The sequence below is a fragment of the Oryzias latipes genome, chromosome 9 (genome assembly GCF_002234675.1).
Source record: "Oryzias latipes chromosome 9, ASM223467v1".
Classification (NCBI taxonomy): Eukaryota; Metazoa; Chordata; class Actinopteri; order Beloniformes; family Adrianichthyidae; genus Oryzias; species Oryzias latipes.
The window spans coordinates 25,408,110-25,435,336 of NC_019867.2; the positions used below are offsets into that span (position 1 = coordinate 25,408,110).

Here is a 27,227-nt window from a genome sequence, read left to right on the forward strand (position 1 = left end):
CAGTTGGTATGTACAGAAGGGCAAAAAAGTATTTACGGTAGTAAGTCACCAATTGTGCAAGTTCTACTTAATAAATGATGAGAGAGGCCTGTAATTTTCATCACAGGTATACTCAACTATGAGAGACAAAATGAGAAAAACAAATCCAGAAAAATCACATTTTCTGATTTTTAAAGACTTTATTTGTCAAATTTAGGTGGAAAATAAGTATTTGTTTACCACCAAACAAGCAACATTTCTGGCTCTCATACCTGTCTCTTCTCCTGTAAAAGGATCCTCTGTCCTCCACTCGTTACCTGTATTAATTGCACCTGTTTGAACTCGTTATCTTTATAAAAGACACCTGTCTACAACCTCAAACAGTCACATTGTGGCCAAGACCAAAGAGCTGTCCAAGGATACCAGAAACCAAACTGTTGACCTGCACCAGGCTGGGAAGACTGAATCTACAATAGGTAAGCAGCTTGATGTAAAGGAATCAACTGTAGGAGCAATTCTTAGGAAATGGAAGACATGCAAGACCACTGTTAATCTCCCTGCATCTGGGGCTTTCAGCAAGATCTCACCCCACGGGGTCAAAATGATTACAAGAACGGTGAGCAGTTCATTCACTAAGGGACCTAGTGACCTCCAGAGAGCTGGGACCAAAGTAACAAAGGCATCAGTAACACTATGGTATCAGGGACTCAATTCCTGCAGTGCCAAATGTGTCCCTCTACTAAAGCTAGTACATGTGCAGGCCTGTCTAAAGTTTACTAGAGAGCATTTGAATGATCCAAAAAAGAATTGGGGAAATGTCCTATGGTCAGATCAAACAAAAATAGACTATTTGGTAAGAACTCTACTTGTCGTGTTTGGAGGAGAAAGGAAGCAAACCTTGTGAAAGCTTACAGAAAAGGTTTGACTGCTGTCACTGCCAACAAAGGGCATAAAAACTATTTGAATTTTTGACCAAATATTTATTTTCCACCATAATTTACAAATAAATTCTTTCAAAATCAGACAATGTGATTTCCTGAAGTTTTTCTTTCATTTTGTCTCTCATAGTTGAGATATGCCTATTAGGAAAATTACAGGCCTGTCACATCTTTTTAAGTGGGAGAACTTGCACAACTGGTGGCTGAATAAATACTGTTTTGCCTCAATGTATGTATGTATCTGTGTATCTGTCTATATTTTTTTTACCTTTTTTCTTCAAATGAATCCATAACTTATTACCCGAAATAGGTTTGATATATCTGCAGTATGTATGAATAATTAAATACACTCACTTGTCCAACTGTCAACGCAAATTTCTAATCAGCCAATGACATGTCAGCAACTCAATGCATTTAGACATGTAGACATGGTCAAGACGATCTGCTGCAGTTCAAACTGAGCATTTATGTATTTCCGTATTTCAGAAACTGCTGATGTACTGGGATTTTCCCCCACAACCATCTCTAGGATTTACAGAGAATGGTCTGAAAAAGAGAAACTATCCCGTGAGCAGCAGTTATGTGGACAGAAGTGCCTGGTTGAGATCAGAGGAAAATGGCTAGACTGGTTCCAGCTGATAAAGGCAACAGTAACTCAAGTAACCACTGGTTACAACCGAGGTCTGCAGAAGAGCATCTCTGAATGCCCAACACGTCCAACCTTGAGGCAGATGGGCTACAGCAGCAGAAGACCACACTGGGTGCCACTCCTGTCAGTTAAGAACAGGAAAGTGAGGCTACAATTCACACAGGCTCACCATAATTCAAAAATAGAAGATTGGAAAAATTTTGTCTGGTCTGACAAGTCTCCATTTCTGCTGCCACATTTGGATGGTAGGGTCAGAATTTGGACTCCACAACATTAAAGCATCAATCAATCCTGCCTTGTATCAACAGTTCAGGCAGATGCTGGTGGTGTAATGGTGTGGTTTCTAGAACATGACACTGAGTTCACTGAACTCAAATGGCCTCCACAGTCTCCAGATCTCAACCCAACAGATCACCTTTGGGATGTGGTGGAAGTGGATTGGCATCATGGATGTGCAGCCGACAAATTTCCAGCAGTTGCGTGATGCTGTTCTGTCAATATGGACCAAACTCTGAGGAATGTTTTCAGTACCTTGTTGAATTTATGCCACCAAGGATCAAGGCAGTTCTGAAGGCAACAGGCAGTCAGAACCGATGATAGCAATGTGTACCTAATAAAGTGGCGAGTGAGTGTATGTTTCCTTTGTTTGTCTTCTTTTTCTTTTGTTTTGAATGCTTGAAAAATACCAATCCCAGTATCCAGGAAAAGCAAATACTAGCTAAAGAAAGTTGAATTAAGGGAGTTGTATTAGGAAAATTATGTGAAGGTTCAACCTTCTGAGTGGGAGGGCAGGAGGATGACCAGATGAGATATTTGGATGTTGTGAAAGAGTACATTAAGTTGAAGTCAGATTCCAAAAGATTTTACTTTTATAGATCTGTTAATAGTTTGTTTTTAAGCATTTTTTAATGAACAAAGTTTCTACTTTATTTTAAAGGACGACAGTATAAATGAACACTGACATTGCCTAATTGTTTAATTGACTCCACCCAATTCTGTCATGTCACCTTTAGAAGCCGTGCAACACCCGGCTGAAGTAACTGAAAACAATGCTGTAAACAAAGCTTCTGTGCAGACGCCATCTGTGTTTGGGCAAAACGTAATGATTTTAGCCAACATAACGTTCTAACATCTGCTGAGGGCTTTCATAACCACAGCTCTGCTGAAGGCGGTGAGGCCCACCAGCGCCCAGTTCTGATCCGCAATGGGGCAGACTAAAATTAGTGTCAGTCATTAGGCACTGAGGGCCGTCCAGCCCAGCACACCTACTAATCAGAGCACCTTGAAATAACTCAGAGCTCTGCTTCACCAACACAAAATAGAATCTTGACTTCTGAGCTTCTCTTTTCTTTTTTCTTTTTTACAACAGCTGGTCAGCATTTGCAAGAATAACATAGCTACTGTGTGTGCTGAAAATTATTTTTTTTTAAAAAGTGGTGTAAGTGGTGACAAAAATCCTCGGAGTGACCTCTAACTTTACTGAAATATTCATCTGCATGTCTGAACAGGATTAAATATTTGTGAACGTTGCTCACCTGACTTGATTTAATGTGATTGGCTCTGTCCTGATCTGCCTGGAAACAGCTTTCACCAGGCGATTTTATTTAACAAGACCAGAAGGCGGCTGGTGTGGAGGTCGAAGCAGAAAGAGTGCAAACATCTCCGACTTTCTTTGAAAACATGAGCGCAAACATCCCTCCCCTGGTGATGTCATGGCGATACAATCAGCTTTATGTTTGCAGCATGAAGAATGTTTTACAAATTGAGGGTGTGGAGCTATAGATAAGCATGGGAATTTTCCTTTGGAAGTTCAGGAAAAAAGATCAAGCTGGAGTGAGTGTAAGTGAATGGGATTTTATGTGTTGGTCTTTTCTAAAGCAAACTGTTGTGGTTGGTGACACAAGCTGCAACGTGGGTCAGGCTGCTGTGACAGAGGTGAACTCGGCCAACACTTTACATTTCATTAGCCGTTTCCCCCAAACACACACCCCAGCAGCAGCTGAGACATTCCATAAACACTTGGCCTGCCAGCCAGCAGCACAGAGGGTCCTTTGAGTGGGACCAGGGAGGGGAGCTGAGGCTGCACCACCAGAGCATGAGGGAGGATCGCAGAGCAGGGGGGAGGCTCAAAGCCTCGTAAACATGCCCGAGATTTTCTTTTAGGTTTTATTTCTGTTAAAGTCTCTCTAAGGAAATGTGCATGCGGTCAGAAAAATGGTCTGCAGAGATTTCTAAAGTGAACCGGTCTTTTAAACCATCAAACAAGCGGTTCTGTTTCTTCTAATAAAGAGGAACACAAAGACTATTGATGGTTTTTTCCCTTTTTTTCTCCCAGGGCAGCTGCTGATCCCTGGCTGGTGCACTGAGCTCTCCCTCTGCAGAGAACAGGTGTATTACTTTCACAGACAGAGGCTGAGTTTGCAGCCTGTCCGAACTTCCTCCTGCAGGACCACATTTACTTTAGGAAAGGGCGAGGCTCACTTGTGCCAACATCTTGGACCACCGAACATCACGTGTGAAAACCCAGGTACAATGACAGCCCTGTATGGGCCTCCGTGAAGGGCCTAAAATATTCATGAGTCTGCAATTAACCTGAAAGGTGCACGAGAACAGATTTGACTCCTGCTGATGCGGCAGGGGACGCCGGCGTCCAGACACGCTCTATTAAGGTCATTTCGATCTCACATCGACCCGTTTTTTTTTTTTTAACAGAAGCAGTATCGGATCCCGACTGGGACAGCTTAGCCAAATGCATCGTAAAAAAGACAATCTCCGGAATTTGGAGGGATTACGATTAAACTAATGGGGGATTTGTTATTCCCTCTTGGATGACCTTTTCTTCGATGCAGTGCAATACATTAACAACAAAACCGTCTGCCAAACCCCTTCTCGCCCCTCTCCAAGCGCAGACCCACTAGCGTGTCTGCACGATGATGATAATTAATTATGACAACGTAAACCCATCAGAGAGATGGCCTCCTTAAAGATCCACAGCTAATCAGCAGCTCTATTCATTCTGGGATGACAATTGGCCTAGAAAACCAGAAACCAGGAGACAGCATTTGTTCCTGTATTTGCGGGGAAAGATGCCAGTTTTGGACTTCTGAGACAGATGTTTGAGGAAGCTGCAGATGCTGGGACACTCATGTTGACAACAGGACAGCAGCACCACATCAGTCCAGACAACGATCAGAGCATCCTACAGTCCAAACATGGACTTGTCTGAAAGCGTCTGTATAGCACCATATTCAATTTATTTCATTGGATTTAACAGGGTTCACTGAAGGCATCACAGCAACAACCCAGTCTTATCAAATGCTCCTCAAAACAACAAGACTTCAACAAAGAGCGGTTTATTGCAAAACCTCGCCTGAAACCAGTCCCTGGCCTCAGGCCTAATCCAGCAACCATGCGCAGTAATATTGGTACAGCTGAAAGCGAAGTCAGACCTCTGCTAATCCACGAGGCAAAGTCCACATGAGGCGTCTGTACCTTTTAGTCAGCGACACCAGCTGGGCCTCTGACTCAGAGCGGGTGAGGCGACAAGCGAGCCGGGTGCTTTCGGGAGGTGGAACGCTGCGGATTTTACACTGTGAGGGTCAGTTGACTGATCACAGGATGAACTGCTCTGCCTGTGAAAACAATTATCCACTACTGCAACCCTGACCACTGAGGAAAGGGGAAATGAAAAAAACAAAATGGTCAGAATGCAGTAAATTATCCCTCAGACCTTACTGCAGCAACAATGGAGCATTCAGCTTTGTTGAATGTGAGTGAGCAAGGTCTGATAATTTTCCCGTTGAGGGAAAGATATGGTTAATTAGGACACCACTGCTACACAAACTGGAGATGTGGCTCTGGGTGTCTGGGTGTGATAATTAGTAATGGGAAATAAAGGATTCAGCAGCTCTAAATGGTTAAGATGTAAACAGCCTTGATCGGGTTAAATTTGGAGCCTTAAATGTGGGAGGAGGAGCCAATCTATTCACCGTATATGAAAACTGGACTGAGTGAGTGTGACATCACACATAGAAAATGGTTAATTTCCGGTTCTATAACCAAATGAAGTAAATTCAAGCGTCATTTTTTGCAATATGGACGCCGCCATGTTGGAAGCAGACGACAGTTAGCAGTGATTGGTCTGAGTCGGTCTGATGTCATCATTTCTATGGCAACTACTCTAGCCAATCAAGAGTGAGGTTGATGGAAGTCCACACTCATACCACATACTGTAGTCAAATGTTTCGATGGATCGACATTCCTTTATCTGATTAGTCAGTTTAATACTTGTAAAACTTGTATTTCAGAGAAAATATCTTGATAAATAAAATAGGATTATCAAGAACATGTTTAAAAAAAGAGCTGGAGCAGAGCAAGAATGGTTATATTGACAAACATACTGACTGAGTAATAGCTGTTTATTTCTCTATGGACACTTTGGGGTTTTGACTTCTTGTAGCCAGCGTGTACTTCCTGTCTGGAATGGCAGAGGAGTCACTCAGTCCAGTTCTCATATAAAGTCATGACCCAATCCGGGTCCCAGGGAGCAGGATACCACTACTTCAGATAGCCCTCCTCCGCCTACATCTGAGTACCTGAACCAGATGCGTTTCGCTAATGAGAAACAGTCAAAGTAATTTAATACATAATTCTACTTTACAGCAAGAAAACACCATCTTAGCTACCTTAGATGCAGAAAAGGCTTTTGATAAAGTCAATTGGACCTTTCTCTTTAGTGTCATGGAAAAATTTGGTTATGGGGAGCCATTCATTAACTGGATTAAGACTCTCTACAAAGCACCTTCAGCTATAATAACTACCAATGGTATTATATCAGAGCTTTATGTTGCATAGAGGAACTAGACATGGATGCCCACTCTCTCCTTCCTTATCAATTCTCTTTATTGAACCATTAGCAGCAGCTATACGACAAAACCTGAACATAAAAGGAATCCAGACATCTCTAGCCCACCATAAAATTTGTTTATATGCTGATGATGTTTTGTTGTTTCTACAAAATCCTCAATCATCATTATAAGAAGTTATGCAATTAATTAATCAATTCTCAAAAATGGCAGATTACTCTGTTAATTGGAACCAATCAGCTATCCTTCCGCTGAATAAAACTAAATGGGAAAATACAGCCAATACATCAGCTATTCCGGTAGGCATAAATGACATCACCTATTTAGGTATTAAAATTTCTGCATGGGCCTCAGAGCTGGTTAGCCTCAGCTTTACTCCTCTCTTGAAAACAGTAAGGGATGACCTGCAACGCTGGGTAAATTTACCTATCTCCATCATCTACAACTTAAATGTTCAATAGAAGCTAAAATTTCTGCAACTACAATAAATCTAGATCTTCCACCTGCGGTAACAGATTTAATAAAAATAACCTCAAGAAGGAAATTTCTCTCTAAAATTTATAAAATAATCATTTTCTCAGATGACTCTCACTTCCCAAAACAAAGTGGGAAAACTATCTTTCTATTGCTGGTAACACTGAGTTCTGGGCACAAATATGTAAAAACACCTATATTATGACAAAAACACTGACTTACAACTAATATAATACAAAACCCTCCTTAGAATTCACTACACAAAAGAGAAAATGTCAAGAATGGGATCTGATTCAGAGATCTGCCCATTTCGGACTCAAAATACCCCGGACACATATATTCACGCAACTCTGGACTGCTCATCCATTAAAGAATTTTGGGAAGATATTACCCAAACTTTATCTACCTTCTTGGCCTGCCTCATCCCTTTATCAGCTTCACTGTGTCTTTTAGGAGACCTTTCAGAATTATCACGTTTGAATATTGACCTGTCTAAGAATAAATTTATTCTGGTAGCTATAAAAATTGCAAAAAAAAAAACAATCTTCATGAGCTGGAAATCAAAGAACACCATAAACCTGACTATATATGGAAAAATGTGTTTCTTGAATACATTTCTTTAGCCAGTTCATTACCTTCTCCCACCAACACGATTGAACCACTATCTTTATGGTCAGCTTTCATTGAGTTCCTAAAAGAACATTAAGTTTCATCTGAGAACCAAACATGTGACCGTCTTGGCCTCTATGGGGTGTTGTGTCCCCGCCTTTTTCTTTCTAGGATACACTATTCATCTCATTTGCAGGCGTCTGATGGTTATGGGTAATTACTCTCAATGTTTTTACTTTTATTTTTATTCATTATCATTATAATTTTTTTTTGTAATGACAAGAGGATTATTTCTAGTGGGGGTTTCATGATGGTTACCGCTATTGACTTTTCTAGTATCAAGAATATAATGAATGCATAGTTATATTTGTCTCGAGCCTCTCCTATCTATCTATATGATTCTCTAATAGTAGCCCTAAATATGTATAGTTAACAGAATGTATGATGGTTACTTCAAGCTTGTGGACAGAATTCTCTCTTGTTGTCCTTACATCACACACACACACAAACACACACACACACACCTTTCCCTTTTACATTTTTTATTTCTATTTTTTACCTCCTGCTTTTGTGCGTTAGTATTGGTAGTTGTCTGTGTTTGGCAGATCTGTTTTTCCAGTGTATTTTCGTTTGTTTGTTGTTGTTGATTTTTTTAAATTTGTTTTTTCTGTTGTGTCACTTAAATAAAAATTAATTTAAAAAAAATAAGAGAGAGAAACAGTCAAACTCAAGACCTTATTTGTGAAGAAAAGTTGAAAATTTGATACAAATATTAATATTTCTACTATATAACATCCAGATTCTGAGAACGCGATTGAAATGTTGTGATACAAATGGAGATGACTGCTGGCATGTAACCCCAACCAAAAGGATTACAAGTCATCTGACCAGCACGCCACTTTTCAATTTACACTGGTTGTTTCAGATGATGTGCTTTCTTATATAGTCTCCATGGGATCACTTAGTGTCCTGTCATCATGCATGGACAACATTTCTATGGAGGATTTTTCAAGCATGTGGCATAAACCAGAGACAGTGAGGCAAAAATAAAGGATTTGGCTGTCACTGATTCTGCTAGTTGTGTCACTTAAAAAGATGAAAGAAGCCTTGGATGAATGGGGCCATGTGTGGAGATATTCTGTGCAAAAACCTCCTTCAAACAGTAAAAACACTGAGGATGAAACACGGCTGGATCTTCCAGGATGACAATGATCCCAAACACGTTGCTTAACCAGTAAAGGAGAAGCTTTATATAAAACCTTTCAAGGCTCTGGAGTGGTACAGGCAGTTTTGGGACCTCAATCCAATAGAGAATCTGTGGAGGGCGTTTAAAGTCTGTGTTGCTCAGCAATAACCTCAAACATTGCAGCTCTTAAGAAAAGCTGCATGGAAGAATGGACCAAAATAGCAGCGACAGTGTAAAGGCCTACAGGAAACCTTTGACCTCTGTCAATATGTTAAATTTTTTTATGGGCTAAATACGTTTTTCTTATGGTATTGTGAAAGTAAATTCTTTACAAAAAATAAAAAAACTCTACAGTGTAATTTGCTAGATTTTGTTTCCATTCTGTCTCTCAAGGTTAAATGCACCTATGATGAACATTACGGACTTCTACCAATTTTTTAAATGGAACAACCTGCAGAATCAAGACACACCTTTTTTGCTCCACGGTTTGTGCATCCTTGATAAGGGTTTGTGCACAGAGAACCCCATCTCCGTTGTCCTTGGAAGTACCAGGTTGCACAGGCCCACTCTTCCTCTGCCACTTGACATTGTTATTTTGTTAAGATGTCAATACATTGGCTCAGTGAGTGATTTTTCTATTGTGTTCACACAGCACAACAGGAAACACTGTCAGGCTTCTTGACAGAGGCTGCATGACACAATTAAAGCACATTGGCCTTCTTTTTTCGGAGGTGGTTTTTAGGGCTTTTTGCGAGCCAACTCTGAGAACAAAAGAGGTCTCCCCAAATTTATCACGCCGCACAACCCCCCTTAAGTTAATTAGCAACGAACACAGAGAACAACACTGATGTGTGGTGATGCGAAAACACTCGGGGTGGACAAGGCAAAGCCACTGAGAAGCCCAAGGGCTCTCGGCAGGAGCACCGCCCTTGGAGCTTACAAAAACAAACACCGACTTCTCTGTTTGGGATTATGATTATGAGGCAAGGATCACTCCTAACACTTTCTGATGGGATCAGGCTTCACAGGAAAGAGTTAACAGTTTTTTCTTTCCTGCGCTAAATAAGGATGATGGCTAGAGGGACGGAAAATAAACCCCTTATTAACAATACCCGGAGATGAATCCGTATCAATCCTGACCTCTTTTTTTGTAGGACACCGTCATCTGAATGATGTATCTCCCTTCAGTTAAACTAGCTGAAAGCTAGAACGACAGACATGAAACTCAAAGACGACGGGAGAATGCATCGGAATGGAGCTAAGCACGGAGCTTATGCCTCGCCGATTGTAGCTTCTACATCACAGATAAGCTCTTGCTCAAACACCATTATTTTGTCTGCTCCTGATTGACTACGATTTCAATAAAGAAATACTCAAAGATGCAATTTTAAGCTTAATTTTCTTTATATATGTCCTTCATCATCAAACAAAATGCCATGCTTCTCGAAACACGTGAAAATGTGTGTTTTTGCAGTGACCTACCCATGTCTCCTTGAATGCTGTTGTCATGTGAGGTTCTGCTGGATGTGGTGGAGTTTCCATCACTGGGCCACGTCTGACCCACTTTACGGACTCTGATGATGGATGCCTCAGAGGCCAAACCCTGGTGCTTGAGACTTTTCTGTGACACAGGTGTAGGTGGGCTTCCGCTGTCCAGCGACTGCTGGGAGGGCGATCGGCTTTTCTCCCTGAACATCTGGTAGGTGGTGGGGCTGGGGGAGACGTGGCTGGACGGACCCGAGGAGAAGTCCTCCTCGCTGGAGGTCAGGTTCTCGTTTGAGCTGCAGTCTGGTGTGTAGCCGCCTCCTGCATCGTCAAAAGTCCCAGGGGAGTAGGAGCGCCTCGGCCAGGTGAGGTGGGGGTCCTCCTCTATGCTGTGGTCTTTGACGTGAATGACCCGAGTATCCACGTCAGGCATCATTGCACCAACGTACACACTGGTGTAAGGCTGACACTCCACTGGCTGCCTCTCAGACTTCCCCCCAGACTTCTGAAAATGTGGGTTGGCATCACTATCATCGTATGACCCATTGTAGCAGCAGTTCCCCTCGCTAGATCTGCCTCTCAGAGCAGCCTTGCTGATCTCACCTGCCATTGCTGACAGGTTTCCTGGCAGCGAATGCAGGGACCTCTTTCGCTCCATCTGCATGGCCTGGCAGCCCAAAGTGCTGATTTTGTCTGAGACCTCCTTGTCATTGACTTTGACCAGTCCTCGTTCGTGGTGGTACTCCATGTTGACGTAAAAGGGCTTTTCCTGGCTGCCTGTTGCAGAGAGCCCTCTGCTATCTGCAGCTGTGTGAGAGTTGGCTCTTCTTATGCGCTCAAAGTTCGATCTCAGGGCTGCCACTGAGCCAGTGCCCACTGGGAAATCCGGAGGCTCTGACTCATGGCGGACAGGCAACGTCCCTTCCTTCTGTTTGGCCTGGGATGAACCATTCACATTTCCCTCTAGATTGGATTTAGTTCTGGCCATTTTGCCAGGTCGGCCTTGCAGCTGTCCCTCAGCTTGTGCATCATCGGCTTGAGGGCCGTGGCTGTCTGGACCTTGGGGCAAGTCTCCGTCATTCGCTTGGGGCATCTGTTTAAATCCCCATCTCTGGCCATCATAAGACTTCCTCTCCTTTGCAAGCAGAGTCTGCAGGTAGATCATCCGAAATCGCTCCATGTTCACCTCCTTCTCCAGATGTCTGATGGAGGACTTGCACTTGTCCAGCTCCTGCTCAATGTCCCCTAATGAGTTCAGCTCCATGCTGGGGGGCTCTGTTTCAGGGAACTGGGCTCTCCATGCCTCCACGAACCCTAACGGTTCAGCCATTGTCAACGTCCCGACACAACTGTCTAATTGCCTCACAGAACCTTACACATTCGTGCAGCAACTACTGGGGTTCAGACTTTGAGATTTCATTGTTTTTTATCTGAGAAGTTAGATATTTGACTACAGATAACTAAGGTTTCAAGTGGTAAGTTGTAACTAAACTATTGAGTTTAGTTGTTTTTTTACTCACAAACACAAGAAGAAGGGGGAAAAAGATCCACCGGTAAAATGTTTTCTCTCCTTTTCCCAGAGTTCCAGAGGAGTGAGGTTATAATCTTTGTCCTCTGTGGGTGCTGTTTGGTCCCCGTCTATTCTCTGGAGATCATCTGTCTTCCTCTGTGTTTGCTGTCAGACTGACTCGCTCTGATTTCGCCTATCCGTCAGACAGCTGAAATAGGAGGAGCTTCGCCTCTTCAATTTACCCAGCAAATACAAAAACGAGCAAGGATTACTAGCTGGAAAATGAGTCAACGCAGAGCCGAATACACCTGGAAAGCGTTGACAAATCGTAAATAAAGAGGGAACTGGTGTTGTTGTGAGACTTTTCTTTTCAGACTGACGTTTCGTTTATTTTCTCATATGTTGGGTCAGGTGAATGGGCAATAATAACACAATAACAGCGCTAATCCAAACCTCTGAGTTTAGATTAGCGCTGTGTTTTCCCCCCTCCTAAACAAGTTTTTACACTTTTTTCTCTTGTTTTTAGTTTTAAAAACTGGTAAATCTAACAAAAGCCACAGTCGCCTCGGGGATATACTGCCATCTTCCGGATGGAACCAGAATTTCAGGAGTGTGATGCATTCAATGACAACGTTATAATGTCGAAACTTTACGTACTCTTATCCCCGAATTGGCTTATTTTAACTGAAAAAGTTCATCAACCAATGTTAATTTATTATTTTAATTAAATTATAACAAATATCAAAGTAGTTCTTTAGGCAATTAGCTTTATTTTTCACAAACATGTTTCAACGAAAGCCTTTAAAACTACAGAGAAGTCTTTGAACTAGACATAAATTACTTCCGGTTAGCAACCAATATGCGACGCCTTGGTGGTTTCCAGGGGCCGCAAATAAACAACGGTTACGCTAGTTTATACAGACAGGACGCTCAACTTAAATCTTTAGCCCATGGTTGGTTTCTAAAGTACAAACTAAACCTCCTAGATGGTCTTTTTAAGATCTTGCTTGCTCGTCTGACTTAAAGCTTATTTACGTTAGCGTTAGCTTGCTAACTTAGCAACAAGCAACCCGACTGGTGGAAAAGAGCTAATTGCTAACATCATAATGAGCGAACAACTGAAATTTATTGTTGAACAACTCAACAAGGAACCATTCAAGAAGAACTTCAACCTTGTGATGTTTGACTCTCTGGAACCGATACAGCTTCTCCAGATTTTAAATGACGTTCTCGCGGAAATAGATCCAAAAGTACATATGCTTGGTTGTTTTTCCAGCAGCAACAAGTCAGATTTATCTGTGACTACGCCAATGCTGTGACATGTGTAACGCACCATATTTATTGTAATGTTTCTTCTCCTTTTTAGCAAAGCATAGACATCCGAGAGGAAATGCCCGAACAAACTGTCAAAAGAATGACTTCACTGCTTGGGATGCTGAAATACAAACTTCAAGACAACATGTCTGATGTGTAAGTTACTCACTCAGTTTATTTTATTTTTAGTTTGAGTGTCTGAAATCCTATTAATTTGAAACACAAAACAAAATAAATACATAAACACAATAATCAGAAAGTGCTAAAGTGCTTGAAAAAAGAGCGGGTAAAAGTAAATCCTATTAATCCCCCCCTCAATTATACTATAGTTTATGCCTAAATTTGTACACATTAAACATATAATCATAATTTACATAAATGAAAAGAAATAAAGAAAACATATCAAACTTCACAAGTCCCAACTGTCCTTATGTTCTATTAGAATTCCCATTTTTCTTATTAATTTGTTTAGTTTGTTTGTTTTGTCTCAAGTTTTTACTCATTTTGACACCTACAACACAGATAATTAATAAATTGTTGAAGATACAAATGTGGTCATATTTTTGAGTTGGTTTTTCAGTGCCTGCTGTAGTTGATGAAACTGACTTCAATGTTTTGACAGATTTTTGTGTGAGTTTTGGTTAAAGGTTGAACATTTTCTGCTCTTTCCATCGCCTCCACCTCTCCTCGTCTGTTGCAGGAAGAGCTTTCAGCAGGGCCTGGTCACTGGGAGTAAATCGGTTATTCATCCCATCCTTTACTGGCTGTTGCAGAGGGTCCCTGACCTGAAGAAGAGGGCTTACTTAGCCCGTTTTTTGGTAAAGCTTGAAGTGCCTGCAGAGTTTTTGCATGATGACATCGTCAGCGACACTTACCACCAGGTTAGTAATTAACTTCCAAATGTAATCTTTTAAAATGAATTCCCAAGCCCGGTTGCTTTGACAAGGTTGCGTCAGGAAGGGCATCCGGCATAAAACATTGCCAAGTTTACCATGCGACATGTTCGCTGTGGCGACCCCTGATGGGAAAAGCCGAAAGAGAAAGAAGAAGATTAGATAATTGTTTTACAAATATTTAAAATACTAAAAGCAATTATGTCTAAATTGTAGATTTTTCCAATTAAGCAATTAATATAGCAGCTAATTCACCTAACTGCCTTTATTACAGTAATTCATCTTTTGAGGATATCATAGTTGTCAGAAAAGCTGCTACATGCTAAATGTTTAGGGTATGTGAACAGGATAGAACCTACAATGATGGTGGAACTACTTCTTAAATCAGTGAATCAAATTAACCATTAAGCTATTTGAAAGCACAAATTAATTATTTTGATCCACAATCTAAAAAAAAATCACATAAATATTTAGTGGGTTATGTATCACCAATACATTTTTCTTTTTGTATCAAGGAAATCGAAATAAAGTCTGTTTCGCTGGATTATTTTTCCAAGCCTTTTTAAAGATTATCTTAACTTTATAGATTAACATTTGACTGTAAATAATTTTTAGCTTTTCTTTGTGTTTTTTCACGCCACTTTACGCACTAATTCAGACTATTTACCAATTGGCTGTAGCTATTTTAAAATGTAAATGTTTATATAAAGGTGTTCTTTTTTATTTAGTGTTTCTCTAAATTGGCTTGCATAATATTTGTTAGAAGGTGTGGCTGACCTGACAAATTGGATTAATATTTACAAAATAATAAAAATACATTACATCTTTCTAAGTTTTTTTTGTTTCTGAAGAATTATTATTTATATTAAAAAGTTTTCTTTTTTTATTTGAAAAAAAAATCCATCAGTTCTCAGGACCTTATTTTCTTTTTCTTATTATGTTGATGTGAAAATGGGCTGTTTGCAGTATGAAGAGCTGGTGGAAGGGTTCAAGATGTATCATAAGGAATGTGAGCAGCTGAGGTCGTCCGGCTTCTCTACAGCAGAAATCCGAAGGGTAAAAACGCCAATCTAAGTGACATAACAATCCCAACTATTAAGAAATGACTGAAGTTGTTCTCTTCCAGCTAGTTTTAGTTTAAGGGGGGAAATATTCAGCTAAGATATTTCGTATCATCTTTTTCTTTTGTGTTAACAGGATATTAGTGCCATGGAGGAAGAGAAAGATCAACTAATCAAACGAGTGGAGCGGCTGAAGAAGAGGGTAAGGCAGAGAGCTCCTGTAAAGCCCCAACAGTTTTAAGATCCTCTGGAATGAAAACATAATCTTGGACACAAGTTATCACTTTGTCCTGTGCAGCTAACAAGCATCTGACAGGCTTCAAGGCTCAAATGTAACGAGGTGTTGATTTAATGGGTCTTGCTTGAAGGCCCTGCCAAAAGGTGAAACCTGAACCCAGGAGGGGCGCTTCCTGTCCACCATCACTGTCGTTCTAACATGTCCATCCTGTAGGTGGAGTCAGTGTCCAACCATCAGTGGATGCTGAAGCAGGCCCGGCAGCTGCGGATGGAGAAGGAAAGAGAGGAGTCTTTGGCCCAGCAGAAGCAACAACAAAAAAATCAGGTAGATATTTACTATCATTTTGGATCACATGCATGCATTGTCAGGATAAATCCTCCTGTAGTGTGACAAAAGGTTTTGCAAATATAAGTTTTGTTAGATTTTCTTCAAAGTCAAATGCAAAAATGATCAGAAATAAGCATTTTAGATGAAAAACCAAAAATATTCTTTCTTAAAGTGAATTTATTCAGAGAACATTACTTTTATAATTTACATGTCTGCAAAAATCTTGTGTTTTTCCTAAAAATCTATCAAATTAAGCACATGATGAAGAATCTAAAAGACGTCAAAAGCTACAACACTTGACTTTTGTATGTTTAACTTCCTAAAATAGCAATACTTGTCATTGTTGTGTGTGCTCAGCTGTTTCAGGCAGAGCAGAGAGTGCTGAGGTCCCAGCAGCAGCTGAAGGATATGCGCCAATCGGCCACAGATGCAAATCCAGAGAGTGAGTGTCCCGGTCCTTTGAAGGACATGAAAATTCATGGAAACCACACACAGCAGTCTTTGCTTACATGCTTAACTTGTTGATATACTAATTATATTGATCTCTGATTTAGTGTAATGAAGCTTATGTGGGTTTGAAATATCCTGCTTAGGTTTTCTCTGGGTGTTGGGCTCCTAAGCCTAAATGAGATTTACAAATTAGAGATTTCTAAAATGATCTGTGCTGTCCAGATGAATGAAAAGCTGCACTATTAGAGGAGACTCACTGCTTTCTCTGTTGACATAACTTTCTAATATGTGAATAAAATGCTTATGCCATCATTTGAGTCAAGTACATATACGTTAGAAATATGTATTTTTGATCCTTTTCCCTTTGTAACGGCCTTCCTCTCTGGTGTTTTGCCACCATTGCAAAGTATTCTGCCCCCCTCTTGCCCCCTCCCATACAATGTTTTAGCCCCGTTCACATCAGTTTTATTTATCAAAAATATTTTGCATCTTCTTCCACTAAAGGTTTAACAGCCTTAATGAAGCCAAAAATCTGTTTGTGTTAAAAAAAATAAAGCAAATGCATCAAACCTGAAGCTTAACAAAAAACTGTCTTTGTCAGGCCTAACCAGAAGACTTGAAGAGGAGATCAAGATCAACACTTACATGGTCACTGAGAAACTTCCCAAAGAGCTGGAGAGTTTGAGGCGCACCGTGCAGTACCTGCAGAAAGTGGCATCAGAGCCTGCAATGGGCCAGGCCAACATCCGGGAGCTGGAGGACAGGGTAAAGAGTCGAACATGGCGGGATGCTGGGTTCCTTCATGCCGCCCACGGTTCTGATTGTTGACTTACGCTCCCACAGATCAAAGACGTGGACTCTCAGATTAACCTGCTGATTGAGAAGAAGATGTTGAGGAATGACCCCATAGATGACAAACTGACCCTTTACAGACAACAGGTGCTGACCCGGTTGCATGTTGTGATGGTCTTTCACCTCTTTATCAGTTTTGCATCAAATGAGCGGCAGCCTGTGAGTTATGACTCCCAGTGGCCACAGTCACACAGGATTAGAAATCCCGGTTTGGTTTGGCTTAGTTCAGGCATGTCCAAAGTCCGGCCCGTGGGCCAAATGGAGCTCATGTTCATATTTCTACCAGCCCGCAGGCTCTTGTCATAAAAAACAAAAATAATATGCAACTCCTAACACTTTCTAAGAATCGTGTGTACAATTTCTTGGTTGTGATTGGCTAAATTATGATATAAGCCGTCGTAAACCTGCGACAACAACCTGTGGGTGCTTGACCTTCTGAGCCATGAGGGCCAAATGAAAGGACCAGGTTGGCTTCTGTGATCAAAACCGCAATGGTTTGTACTTCTTGTACTTGTACTTACTTATGTGAAGAAATGGAAAGTATCCTGTTGCAAAAGACTTTTCATTAAATAGGTTATTTAAGTCATTTAATGTTATAATTGGGGTTCAAAGAATGCAGGCCGATTGTTGGCCCTCACACTTTTTCACTGCACCAAATTGGTCCTCTTTACAAAAAGACACCACTGTAATAGTTTATACAATTAACTATTTTTATCCATTTATTCTTCCTGCATTATTTTTTATTATTAAATATAAATATTCTTCTATATTAGTTTTTATCTGCAATCTTTGTTCTTGTAACAGGCAGGAAATTTCATACAAGAAACATAATTAAATTCATAATAATATCATTTTTCTAATTTATATAAAATGATAACTGAGGGGTTTTTTTGGGTTGAAAGTTTGTGCTCAGTTTTTAGTTTATTTTTTTCTGCTGCTGTGCACTTCTTTTCATGATGTCTCAAAAGAAAACTCAAACTAACTTCCTCTTTCATTGCTGCATATCTAATACAACATGAACGTTTCAGGCCTCCATTATCAGCCGAAAGAAGGAGTCAAAGGCAGAGGAGCTCCAGGAAGCGAGGGAGGCGCTGGCCACAGCAGAGAAGGAGATGAAACAGAGGCACAGCCAGTCGTCACCAGAGGAGGAGGTCATTCGAGGCGACGAGGTACAGAGTTGGTTTGCCGCTACCACAAAACAAAGCTGTTGGGTTTTTTCAGTCTTCCTTTAGGCTCTCGTCATCTGCAGCCTCGTACCAGTGCGCTCTAGAAGATAAGCGACCTACAGAATCCTCAAGAGGCTATTTCTGTTCTTATCCAAACACAGACACACTCACTGTATAATGTTTCTTACCCCTTTACCCCACTCTCCCCCACCTTCCCATGAAAGCCAGGAATAGAACACAAAAGAAAGAATATCCAGAGCAAGGAGCTGTTCTGAACAAACTTCCTGAAAGCAGTCTCTTTCTTTAATGTCTTTAATGTAATCCATCTTCCAATACAGGTCAGCTGGTCATGTTAGGTCACACACATGTCTTCGATTTGATTTAGTCAGGAGGATGCACTCTTCATATCTGCCACAGGCTCCTCTGCGGGAGTAAAGCCCTCATGTCACACAGAAATGTTGTAAGCCTTGCACATTTGTTGCACTTCCATTGCGTTTACAGCACCAAACAGTCATGTGTTAGTAGCGGTTCGTGGATTAGAAGTGGTGGAGCAGGTGTCTCAGCATCAGTCTGGTCCGAGCAGAACAAAAGAGCCCAAAATACAGACAAACAAAACTAAAAACGTGATGTTTGCAAAGAAATCCAAACTTAATATTACCGATTCTGGTGAGACATACACGAAGTGCAAGACAAATGAAAAGATCATTTCCAGTGTGTTTATGGTCCACAGGAAGAGAAGAGAAGAATCATTTGAGCCATTCACTCTGGGAGAAGCTTTAAAAATGTGACAGGAAGGAATTTAACGAGATGTTGTGGAAGATGTGGTTCTTATCTCAGGCAGAAGCAATACCACGCAAACTCAAATGGTTGATTGCCGTCCATGTTTCGCAGATCCCCTTGTGTATGACCGTTAACCTGAGGCTCTTAAAGTACAACAGGAAGTTGTTTGTAGGCGCAAAGAGGCTCTTGAGTCTTTACATGAATGAATATAGTGGAAAATGTTTTGTTGAACTGGGCTTATCAGTCTCTTGGGTAGTTTTGAGACATCAGCCGTGGTGGAGATGATCGCTTTATCTGAGGTATTTTCCATTGTGTGTCATCACATGCCAACCGACAGCTGCCTGATCTCTCTAGGGGTCGTGACCACGGCTGCTCGTCATTGGCTGACCAGCAGCAGGAAGCCGTTTGATCATCATCTGGTTAAATTTAGTTTAGACACCAATGGGGGATTTAAGTCGCTTTTTGAATTAGTTGGGGAGGGCTCTTAAATTGCCCCCATGTTTTTGACATGTGAGGGCATTCGCTGCCCCTCTTTGACTCTTTCAGATGTGTGAACGCCCTGTGTGACTGCACACCGAGCTGCAGTCACGTTTCACAGCAGCTGCTTTGCAGAATGTAATGGATGGAATATTCTTCAACTGCACTAATTCCCCCTCTCCGCCATGTCTGCCCTTGAAGTCCTAAAATACACAAAGAAACGCACAAACTAACACACACAAAGTTATGCAGGAGGCCCCATTATTGCCCAAAGGACACAAATCACACTCTGGGATTTTTATGCTGTTTTTTAGATTGTAAAGGGGGGCAGAGTCATCATTGAAGGCCTACATTGCCTTAGCTCTGAAAATTTTTTTAAAAAAATGGCGCAAATTTTGGGGATTTAATGCCATACATGACTATTCCTTTTTTATTTGTTATCCTCAATTAGTTTGTTCAGAAATGTGTTCATGTACACATTTAGACTATGTCGTTATAAAACAAGCTTTCAGTTTTCTTGATATTGTGCTTTTGTGACATGAAATAATTAAACAACATTCCTTTATGTAATAATGATGGCTTAAGTTTATTTTTAGGATATATTATGAGATTTTTAAATCTTCTTTTGTGGAATGATCCCGTCCAGTCTTGTGTTCACCTCTGTTTCTTGGTATTTCAAAGCTGAAACGCTTGGTGGCAAAACTCCGCAGCAAAGGAACTGCTTACAAGAAAAAACGTCAGGAACTTTCGGAGCTGAACGCTGAGTATGGAGTTCTGCAACGGACGGAGGAGATCCTCAGACAGAAGCACGAGGCAGTCCAGGAGAAGCTGGTAACCTCTTTTACCCAAGTTTTCCAGCTCTCTGGTCAGAGAAAAATCGAAAGTTTGTACCGGTAGTTTTAAAAACTGTAAAGTAAGTAAGAAGTTAAGTAAAAAAAATAGTAAGTAACAAACTGTATTCAACTCATTCACAAACGGTTAAAGGATAATATTCATCTCAAGTCAAACTAAAACATTTTAACAGATTTTTCTGTGCTACAGCAATTAATTGAAGGTGTCTTAGCAAAACTAGAAGTAAGGCCCACAGGGTTTTAAGGCAGATTTTCTATCATTTAACAAATTGAAGGATTTTAAGTGCACCCTATGATTTAAAAATTACGGAATGGGTCAATCAATTAACTCGGATTTAATATTTCTTAGTTAGATTTACAAATTTCTGGCTGAGAAGCACCACAAATAGTAAAATAAACAGTTTTTTTTTAAATCACTGCTGACACTACCTACTACTACTTTAGCTGCATGGAGATTAACCTATGTGCTACAAGGTGTCTTTTATTTTGAAAGGATGTCATGTGAACCTCTTTTAAAAGTTATAAACTATTACATATTTTGAATAAAGGCTATTTTCTCTTTAATTTTATGTGTTATTTATGCAAAAAAATAGTTAATTTATATTTATTATAATAGTAGCAAAGAAATATAATCATGTCTTGTTTTTCTAAAGCACATGTGTCAAACTCAAGGCCCAGGGGCCAAATTTTGCCCGCCATGTCATTTTATGTGGCCCACAAGAGCATAAAAGTTTTCAATTTCTTAAAATAAAAATGTTCTTTAGTTGATTACATATTATTTATGAGTAGTTGCTGTAATTATTCAATGTTTACAGGTCTTATGTGTGTATGCAGACAAAATGTTACACTTGTAATACATGTTCTGTCTAGCTCAAGTTTTTTGTTATTTTTCTTTATTTACTTGGACAATTTGATCCTTCATTAATAAAGCTGTGTGGGTTTTAAGAAGCGGATAAAATTTAAAAGGATTTATGCTAGAGAAACAAGCAAACGTATGTTTTCTATGCAACTGTAATTGTCCCTTTTTCTCATTACATTTAGTTACATGTATAAGTTATATTTGACCCTTTGAGGACAGCCGCTATGCTGATGTGGCTTGCGGTGAAAATGAATTTGACACCCCTGTTCTAAAGGGTGAAGTCAGACTTTGTGGATCCTACTGGGTAGTGGTCTGTGAGAAATCGACCCGAATAGCTCTTTAAGTGTTGAAGGTTGCAGACCTTTGCTCTAACTGAAAAAAAAAACGCTCTTATTGAGAATACCTCCCAAACTGCTTCTACTGGCCTTGCTACAGTGTCCAAAGTTAAAAGCACCTGATCCACAGCTCTCCCCACTCTACAGCTGCCATATCAAATGCGCCTTTATCCCCTCGTCTCAATTCACATTCAATTTCAACTGAGAAGTGATGGAAGCTTCCTGGAAATGGCCTCACACCTTTGTGTGGTCTGATCACCTGACTCAGTGGTGTCTGGCGCAGGCTTGGGCTGCTATTTCTGATGGCAGCATCTGCTGCTCCTTCTCCTGCTACATCCAACATGATGATTTGTTCTAGGCAGTTTCTCCTCTGATCACATGTTGAGCCCAGAATGCCTCTGCTCAGTTTAGAGGGGCCTCATTTTCCAAACCAGATCATTTATTTAATTTCGGAGAAAAAATTGCTGTAATGAAAACAGCGGTTCAGGTTTGGTCCCAGATCTGCAATTTGAGCATTTTTTAAAGGCAATTTACAGATTTACTGCTATGATATACATGTACATAAGCAGTTAATTTATAAACTATTACAAATGCAAAAAGACACGGGGATTTTTCATTTTGCTAAATTTCCTTGTTTCTTGTGAATTTTAAAGGAAGCTGTGGAAGATGAGAAGGGCATCTCTGGCTACAGCAACACCCAAGAAGAGCTGGAGAGGGTCTCTGCCATCAAGACAGAGTTGGATGAGAAGAAGGGGCGCACGCTGGACGACATGTCTGAAATGGTCAAGAGTGCTTTTAAGCTCTCAAAAGCCTGTTGTTTGACTAATATATATGAGAATTTCTTGTTTTATTTAAATTATATAAAACATCAAACAATCTCTCAGAACAGATTTAGTCTGAGTCCTCTTATGCTGTGTTTATTATAAGCCTATAAAGGGTCTATACCATGCTATTCTTAAGCCTATTATTTCAAACAATATCCATGTATATGTTAATATATTACCTTTGGCACACAAAAAAACAAATGTTGTTATATTTAAGTTATTTTTGTGAGCGATTTTCCAACCCTCCAATCTCTGAGGCTCCGCCTTTTCCCTCCTTATGGGTGCCGGCCATTTTATAACATCAAACTAGAGTCGGCCTAAGTAGTGTGTCTGCGTCTCGCCCACAGACAGACAGCATCTAAACTTTTGCAAAGATGGACGTGCTTATTGTGCATATAAAGACAAAGTGTTTTGCCGATCACTGCTAGCTCAGTGGAGAAGGTGGGTGTATGTGTTAGCCTGGGGGCGGCGCTGCAGCGCAGACTCTTCCTGGAAGAATTAACATTACAATACACTTAAAAGCTCAAAAAGTAGATTGTGCATGATATAGGCCCTTTACTTTGATGATTAGCTCCATGTTGGTTAAGGTTCACCAGCTTGTCCCTGTTTAGTTTCAATGATCGGTACATTTTCTTTTTAATAATTTTAATTGTCACATGACTTTTTTTCTGCAGGTGAAGAGGTTAAACGCATTGATTGTTGAGAAGAAGTCTGCTCTTGCCCCCATCATAAAAGAGCTGAGGTCACTGAGACAGCGCCGGGAGGTAACCACAGTCTGACTGGATAGTGGCAAAACAAAACAACATTGCACACATTTTCTACAGAACTCTGAGTTATAGGAATCCAGGCATAAACGTGATATTCATAATGTCCATTTATGGGAAACTAACTGAATGTCTTTGTTGCTAATTTACAAGATTAGGACATGCCACCTCTTCTGTCTTGGTAACCACAGACAGAGCTTTAAAGACCCACTCACTTTAAAGCAAATCATCTTTTGATCTATTTCAAAGGGTTCCCATTGGAGTTTTAAATTTAATTAAGCCGTTTTTAGCCAAAATCTAAAAAATCGGTGTTGTTTTCTAGGACATAGTTTCTTCAGAGTGGCAGGAGTTCATCAGAAATTCACTTCTAAGTTATGTGTTTGCGTGGTGTAAGCCCACCCCCCTTCCCGTTGCTGAGAGCTCTGCTTACATGCTTTCCCCGCTAGTTTACAGCCCCTCACAACTCCAACCTAACATTACCAGTGCAACAAAAATGGCGAGCTATATTGGTGCAATCTAGCCGTACAGTTTTTTGCCAGATACCAGCTCAGAGGAGGAAAACCGAGACGTACATGGATCTAGTGGTCTACAAGTGGATGCATCTGAATGGAGCGAGCAGGGAGCCTGTGGCCCATCGATTGTAGTGTCTATGTCACAACTACAATCTTTTTCTGACTGCATTTTTTTGTCTGCTTCTGATTCACAACAATTTGAGTAATTAAACACTCAGAAATGCAATTTTGCACTTAATTGTCTTTATATTCATCATCAGAACTATGTCACAAAAACATATTAAAACACTAAAAAACAAGATTTTTCTTTAAAGCCACAAATAATAAGATATTTATGATGTTTTTGTTTTCTGTTTGCCTCGAAAGAGCCTTTTTTTGTCACATTCATGAAATGTGAGGTCAAGAGTCAAGTCAAGGCAATTTAACTACCAATTCTCTAGTCAGCATTTTATGCTATACAGGCTAAGCAAGTGTGACTCTGCCAAAAGTGTTCATGTTTTAACTTGGGAGAATTATTTTGATATATTTTTTTTTTTTGTAAGTGAATCTGTCAGAAGGGCTGATCTCAACTGTTTTACTTATATTGTGCCTCGTGATTAATCAGAAAGAATTTACACAGTCCTTAAATGAAATGTTGAATGGGAGATCTCCCAGCATTGCTGAGCTGTTGCAGAGGCTTACATTTTTCTACACATGTTCCCAGGATTACCGTCCCTCTTTACGAGCCTGTTTGAGGTTAAACTGCTGAAGTGCCAGCTGGGACTTCATGCTGACAAGACACGCTGATATGTCATGTACCTGTCTCCGTTCTGAGTGGATTGTGCAATAGTGTGTCCCTACTTCTTTTTCTCAATACCCGGGATTACCATCCTAATAGGAACTGAGCCAAGAGTACGGGGAAAAGAAAACGCAATATGAAAGCTGCGCTGCTGGTTTGGAGAGTAACCGATCCCAACTTGAGCAGGTGTGGTTTTTAGCACTTCATACACAGCATTAAACATGCAACAATTGACTGTGTGTTCCAAATCTATATGTGAATTCTTCTAGAAAATTATATGACTTTGTTATTATGTTCTAATCGTTTTTTTAATTTCAGGAGGTGAAAGCATTAAGAGAGGAGATGGCCCAAAAAGAAAACCAGTATCATTACATCAACTCCATGTCTGAGGTAAAGATTCTGAGGAGTTGTTGTTCTAATGGTTACAGAAATCTGTTCAGTTTCTCATCATTGTTTCTCAGGGAAGTCATTCAAATAAAAATGTTGTCAGCACCTGCAGTTGGACTGCTCTTTGAAAACGACTCAAACCAACTCAATGGACAAACCCAATCTTTGCATGTGTCATCCACAGATCATTGAGATGCAAATGCAGCAGGCAGCTGAAGAGATGAAGGCCTACATCTCCCCTGATCCTCAAGAAAAGAAGAAGACCATCAGGTGAGCCTGCTGAGCTCGGCCTGCCAACTGCTGCTGGCATGAGTGCCCTTTAACTCCAGTGAGCTATTGTTACAGCACAGTCGGCTCATGTGCTGCCACTTTGTTCTTTCACCAAGAACTCAGAGCTGTTAGAAAGATTTGCTGATCTACCACACCTTGATTTGAAGGAGTGGCCTGCTTTATCCGTTCTGCTTCTCTACAGGGAATTGTACATGAAGAGCATTGCAGAACAGGAGTTGCTTGGCAAGGTGAGAAATATTTTGTTCACTTTAATTTTCATCTCTTCCAAGTAATTGCATATAATTGATCACTTGTGTCATTCTGAGCCAACGTAGGAGTGTTCTAACAAATTTTTTCCATCTGTGAATTCCAGAAGTTGCGTGAGGAGCAAAAAATGGTCAAAGAGAACCACGGCGCCAACATGGAGCAGATGAAGATGTGGCGTGACCTGGAGCAGCTGATGGAGTGCAAAGCGAGGTGCTTTATAAAAGCACAGAACCAGGGCAGCGTGGGACGCGTTATTCAGGATGAGGCCAAGGACATGCTGGTGCTGTGAGGGTAATCATCCCCAAAACCGTGTGTTTTCTCCAGCAAAGTAAAAGCTATTGTTCCAGACCTGCCAGTGGCAATGTCATTTCCACTGGATTTTCCCTTATAGTGTATGTTTGGTGAAAAGCAGGCCCATCTGCTCTCGTAGTGACCACCACACACAAACACATAGAGGAGTTTCAGGTTTCCACAGAAGCTTTGGTTTTACCAACTTTAGGAATGCTCTGGACGCTTTAAATCAAAGTGGCCAAAGATAAAAGCGGACAAAGTAGTTCTCGTGGGACGGGGCTCCGGCCAACTAGTGTTTACAACAAAAAACTAGACCTCGAATTGGGGTGTTGGCAGTTCATTTTGAGATTTCTGAGACCCTCAGACTCGTGTTAAACCTTTATTTTATGTCCATTAACAGTTCTTTTATGAAAGTAATATCTGGATTCTATATTGTAAAATGAATTAATATTGTTCATGGGATATCCATGTTTTCCACTAAAAATTGCAAACTAAAGACTTCAGAGTTTTTTATTCATGCAAATATCTTGTAGTGTGAAATTTAGGCAGAAATTGAAAGCTGCATCATACAATACTTAGTGTGTACGTGAATCTTATTAACTTTTGTAATTTTCATAGTAGACTTGTGTCAACACAGACATCGTCTGAGTGTCTCAGGTTCATCCTGACTGATGATGCTTCAAGACGCCAGCCTGCATCCAAATCAACTTAATCTGCTGTTGACAGCCAAGACTCATGGTTCTCGTGCCAGGCAGATCAAGTGTGCGCCGTGACAGACAGTGCACGCTTGACACCATGGACTCCCACGAGCAACGTCACTGTCACAGCCCCTTCTACGCCTTTAGGTCCTACTACGACATGCTAACACACGATGTCAGTTCTTGCAGTTCAGGTGACATGGATGTACCCTTAAGACCTCAGATGAGGTCTGAGTATTTACACAGTGCATTTCCTATTCCACTGCCTTTGTATTTGTTCTGGAAATGAGTTTGATGAATCATTTGTAGTCTTGACTAATTTATTATCGCGCAGCTCTGCTTGTATCTTTGCTCCTTGCTGCAGTGTACATCAACTGCATGAATGTCTGACGAGCCTGAGAAAATGTATGATCCATCTTTTTCTGGTCCCTGCATCAGTGTGTATTCAAGGTTCATGGTCAGGTTTAAAGTACTAATTGAAAGGACATTTAGGTGTCCACTGGCTTTAAATAAATGTACACAGCAGTGCTACAGACAAGTAAAAAAAAACCTGTCTACACAAACAACCAAATACATTTTTTTTATTAAATTGACTAAAGTCACTCAATATTTGCACAGAGAGGGCGAGCTGAGGAATTTGAACATTTACTTCTTTGGTGTTGCGCCGGTTTACTTTATTAAATGGTAGCGTGTGCAGGGACTGTTAGTGAAGATCACTTCTTAGGCATTTACTGTGATCTGATGTAATCTGGCTCAGTCTCCCAAAAGTCTCTGTTACATCTAAAGGTTTAATCATTACAACTACTTCCTGTTAGTTTTAGCTCCTCAGTGTTTTCCAACTCCTTTCTTTCACATTTTCTCGGTTCACTTTCTTGTGTACTGTTGTGTTTTCTTGTCATGATTCATTTTTGTGATGTTTTGTGAAGTACAGGTTCTGTTCTTTGTTTTTTGGAAAGACTTACTTGGTTTGTAAATAAATAGTTTGAGCTTTTCCCACAATGTCAGTGGTTTGCATTTCATTCATTCACAGAACAGCTCTTTTTTGTTGTTTTTATTTTTCTGGTAATTATTTAAATTGATCATGTAACAAACTTCATTCATCTTCTAATCCGTTTTATCTCTTTCGTGGTCACGGGGC

The 27,227-nt window shown here is 40.4% G+C and overlaps 2 protein-coding genes across 2 annotated transcripts in view; one reads left to right on the top strand and one right to left on the bottom strand.

Annotated features, from left to right (window-relative positions):
• The window catches only part of LOC101169295 (breakpoint cluster region protein), a gene marked incomplete at its 3' end in the record, with an annotated part of 33,177 nt that extends 21,148 nt beyond the window's left edge, over window positions 1–12,029 (bottom strand). Inside the window, 1 exon segment of the mRNA XM_023958728.1 lies at window positions 10,183–12,029. Within this exon segment, the coding sequence (XP_023814496.1) occupies window positions 10,183–11,515 (1,333 nt within the window).
• Window positions 12,030–12,801: 772 nt separating this feature from the next.
• On the top strand, window positions 12,802–27,093 carry ift81 (intraflagellar transport 81). Its single transcript, XM_004072766.3, has 18 exons — window positions 12,802–12,945; window positions 13,062–13,165; window positions 13,710–13,890; window positions 14,869–14,958; window positions 15,100–15,165; window positions 15,415–15,525; window positions 15,886–15,970; window positions 16,580–16,743; window positions 16,822–16,917; window positions 17,859–17,999; window positions 19,935–20,084; window positions 21,952–22,080; window positions 22,797–22,886; window positions 24,276–24,362; window positions 24,495–24,566; window positions 24,748–24,833; window positions 25,036–25,081; window positions 25,207–27,093. Exons 1-18 carry the CDS (start codon window positions 12,802–12,804, stop codon window positions 25,387–25,389), a joined length of 2,025 nt encoding a protein of 674 aa, XP_004072814.1. The 3' UTR covers window positions 25,390–27,093.
• The last annotated feature ends 134 nt before the right edge of the window (window positions 27,094–27,227 follow it).

Bases quoted from the DNA above. Each gene is read 5' to 3' on its own strand.
- ift81 (XM_004072766.3), top strand. From the start codon at position 12,802: ATGAGCGAACAACTGAAATTTATTGTTGAACAACTCAACAAGGAACCA. The intron at 16,744-16,821 runs GTAAAGAGTCGA...ACGCTCCCACAG, and splicing joins TCCGGGAGCTGGAGGACAGG to ATCAAAGACGTGGACTCTCA. The intron at 24,363-24,494 runs GTGTGGTTTTTA...TTTTAATTTCAG, and splicing joins ACCGATCCCAACTTGAGCAG to GAGGTGAAAGCATTAAGAGA.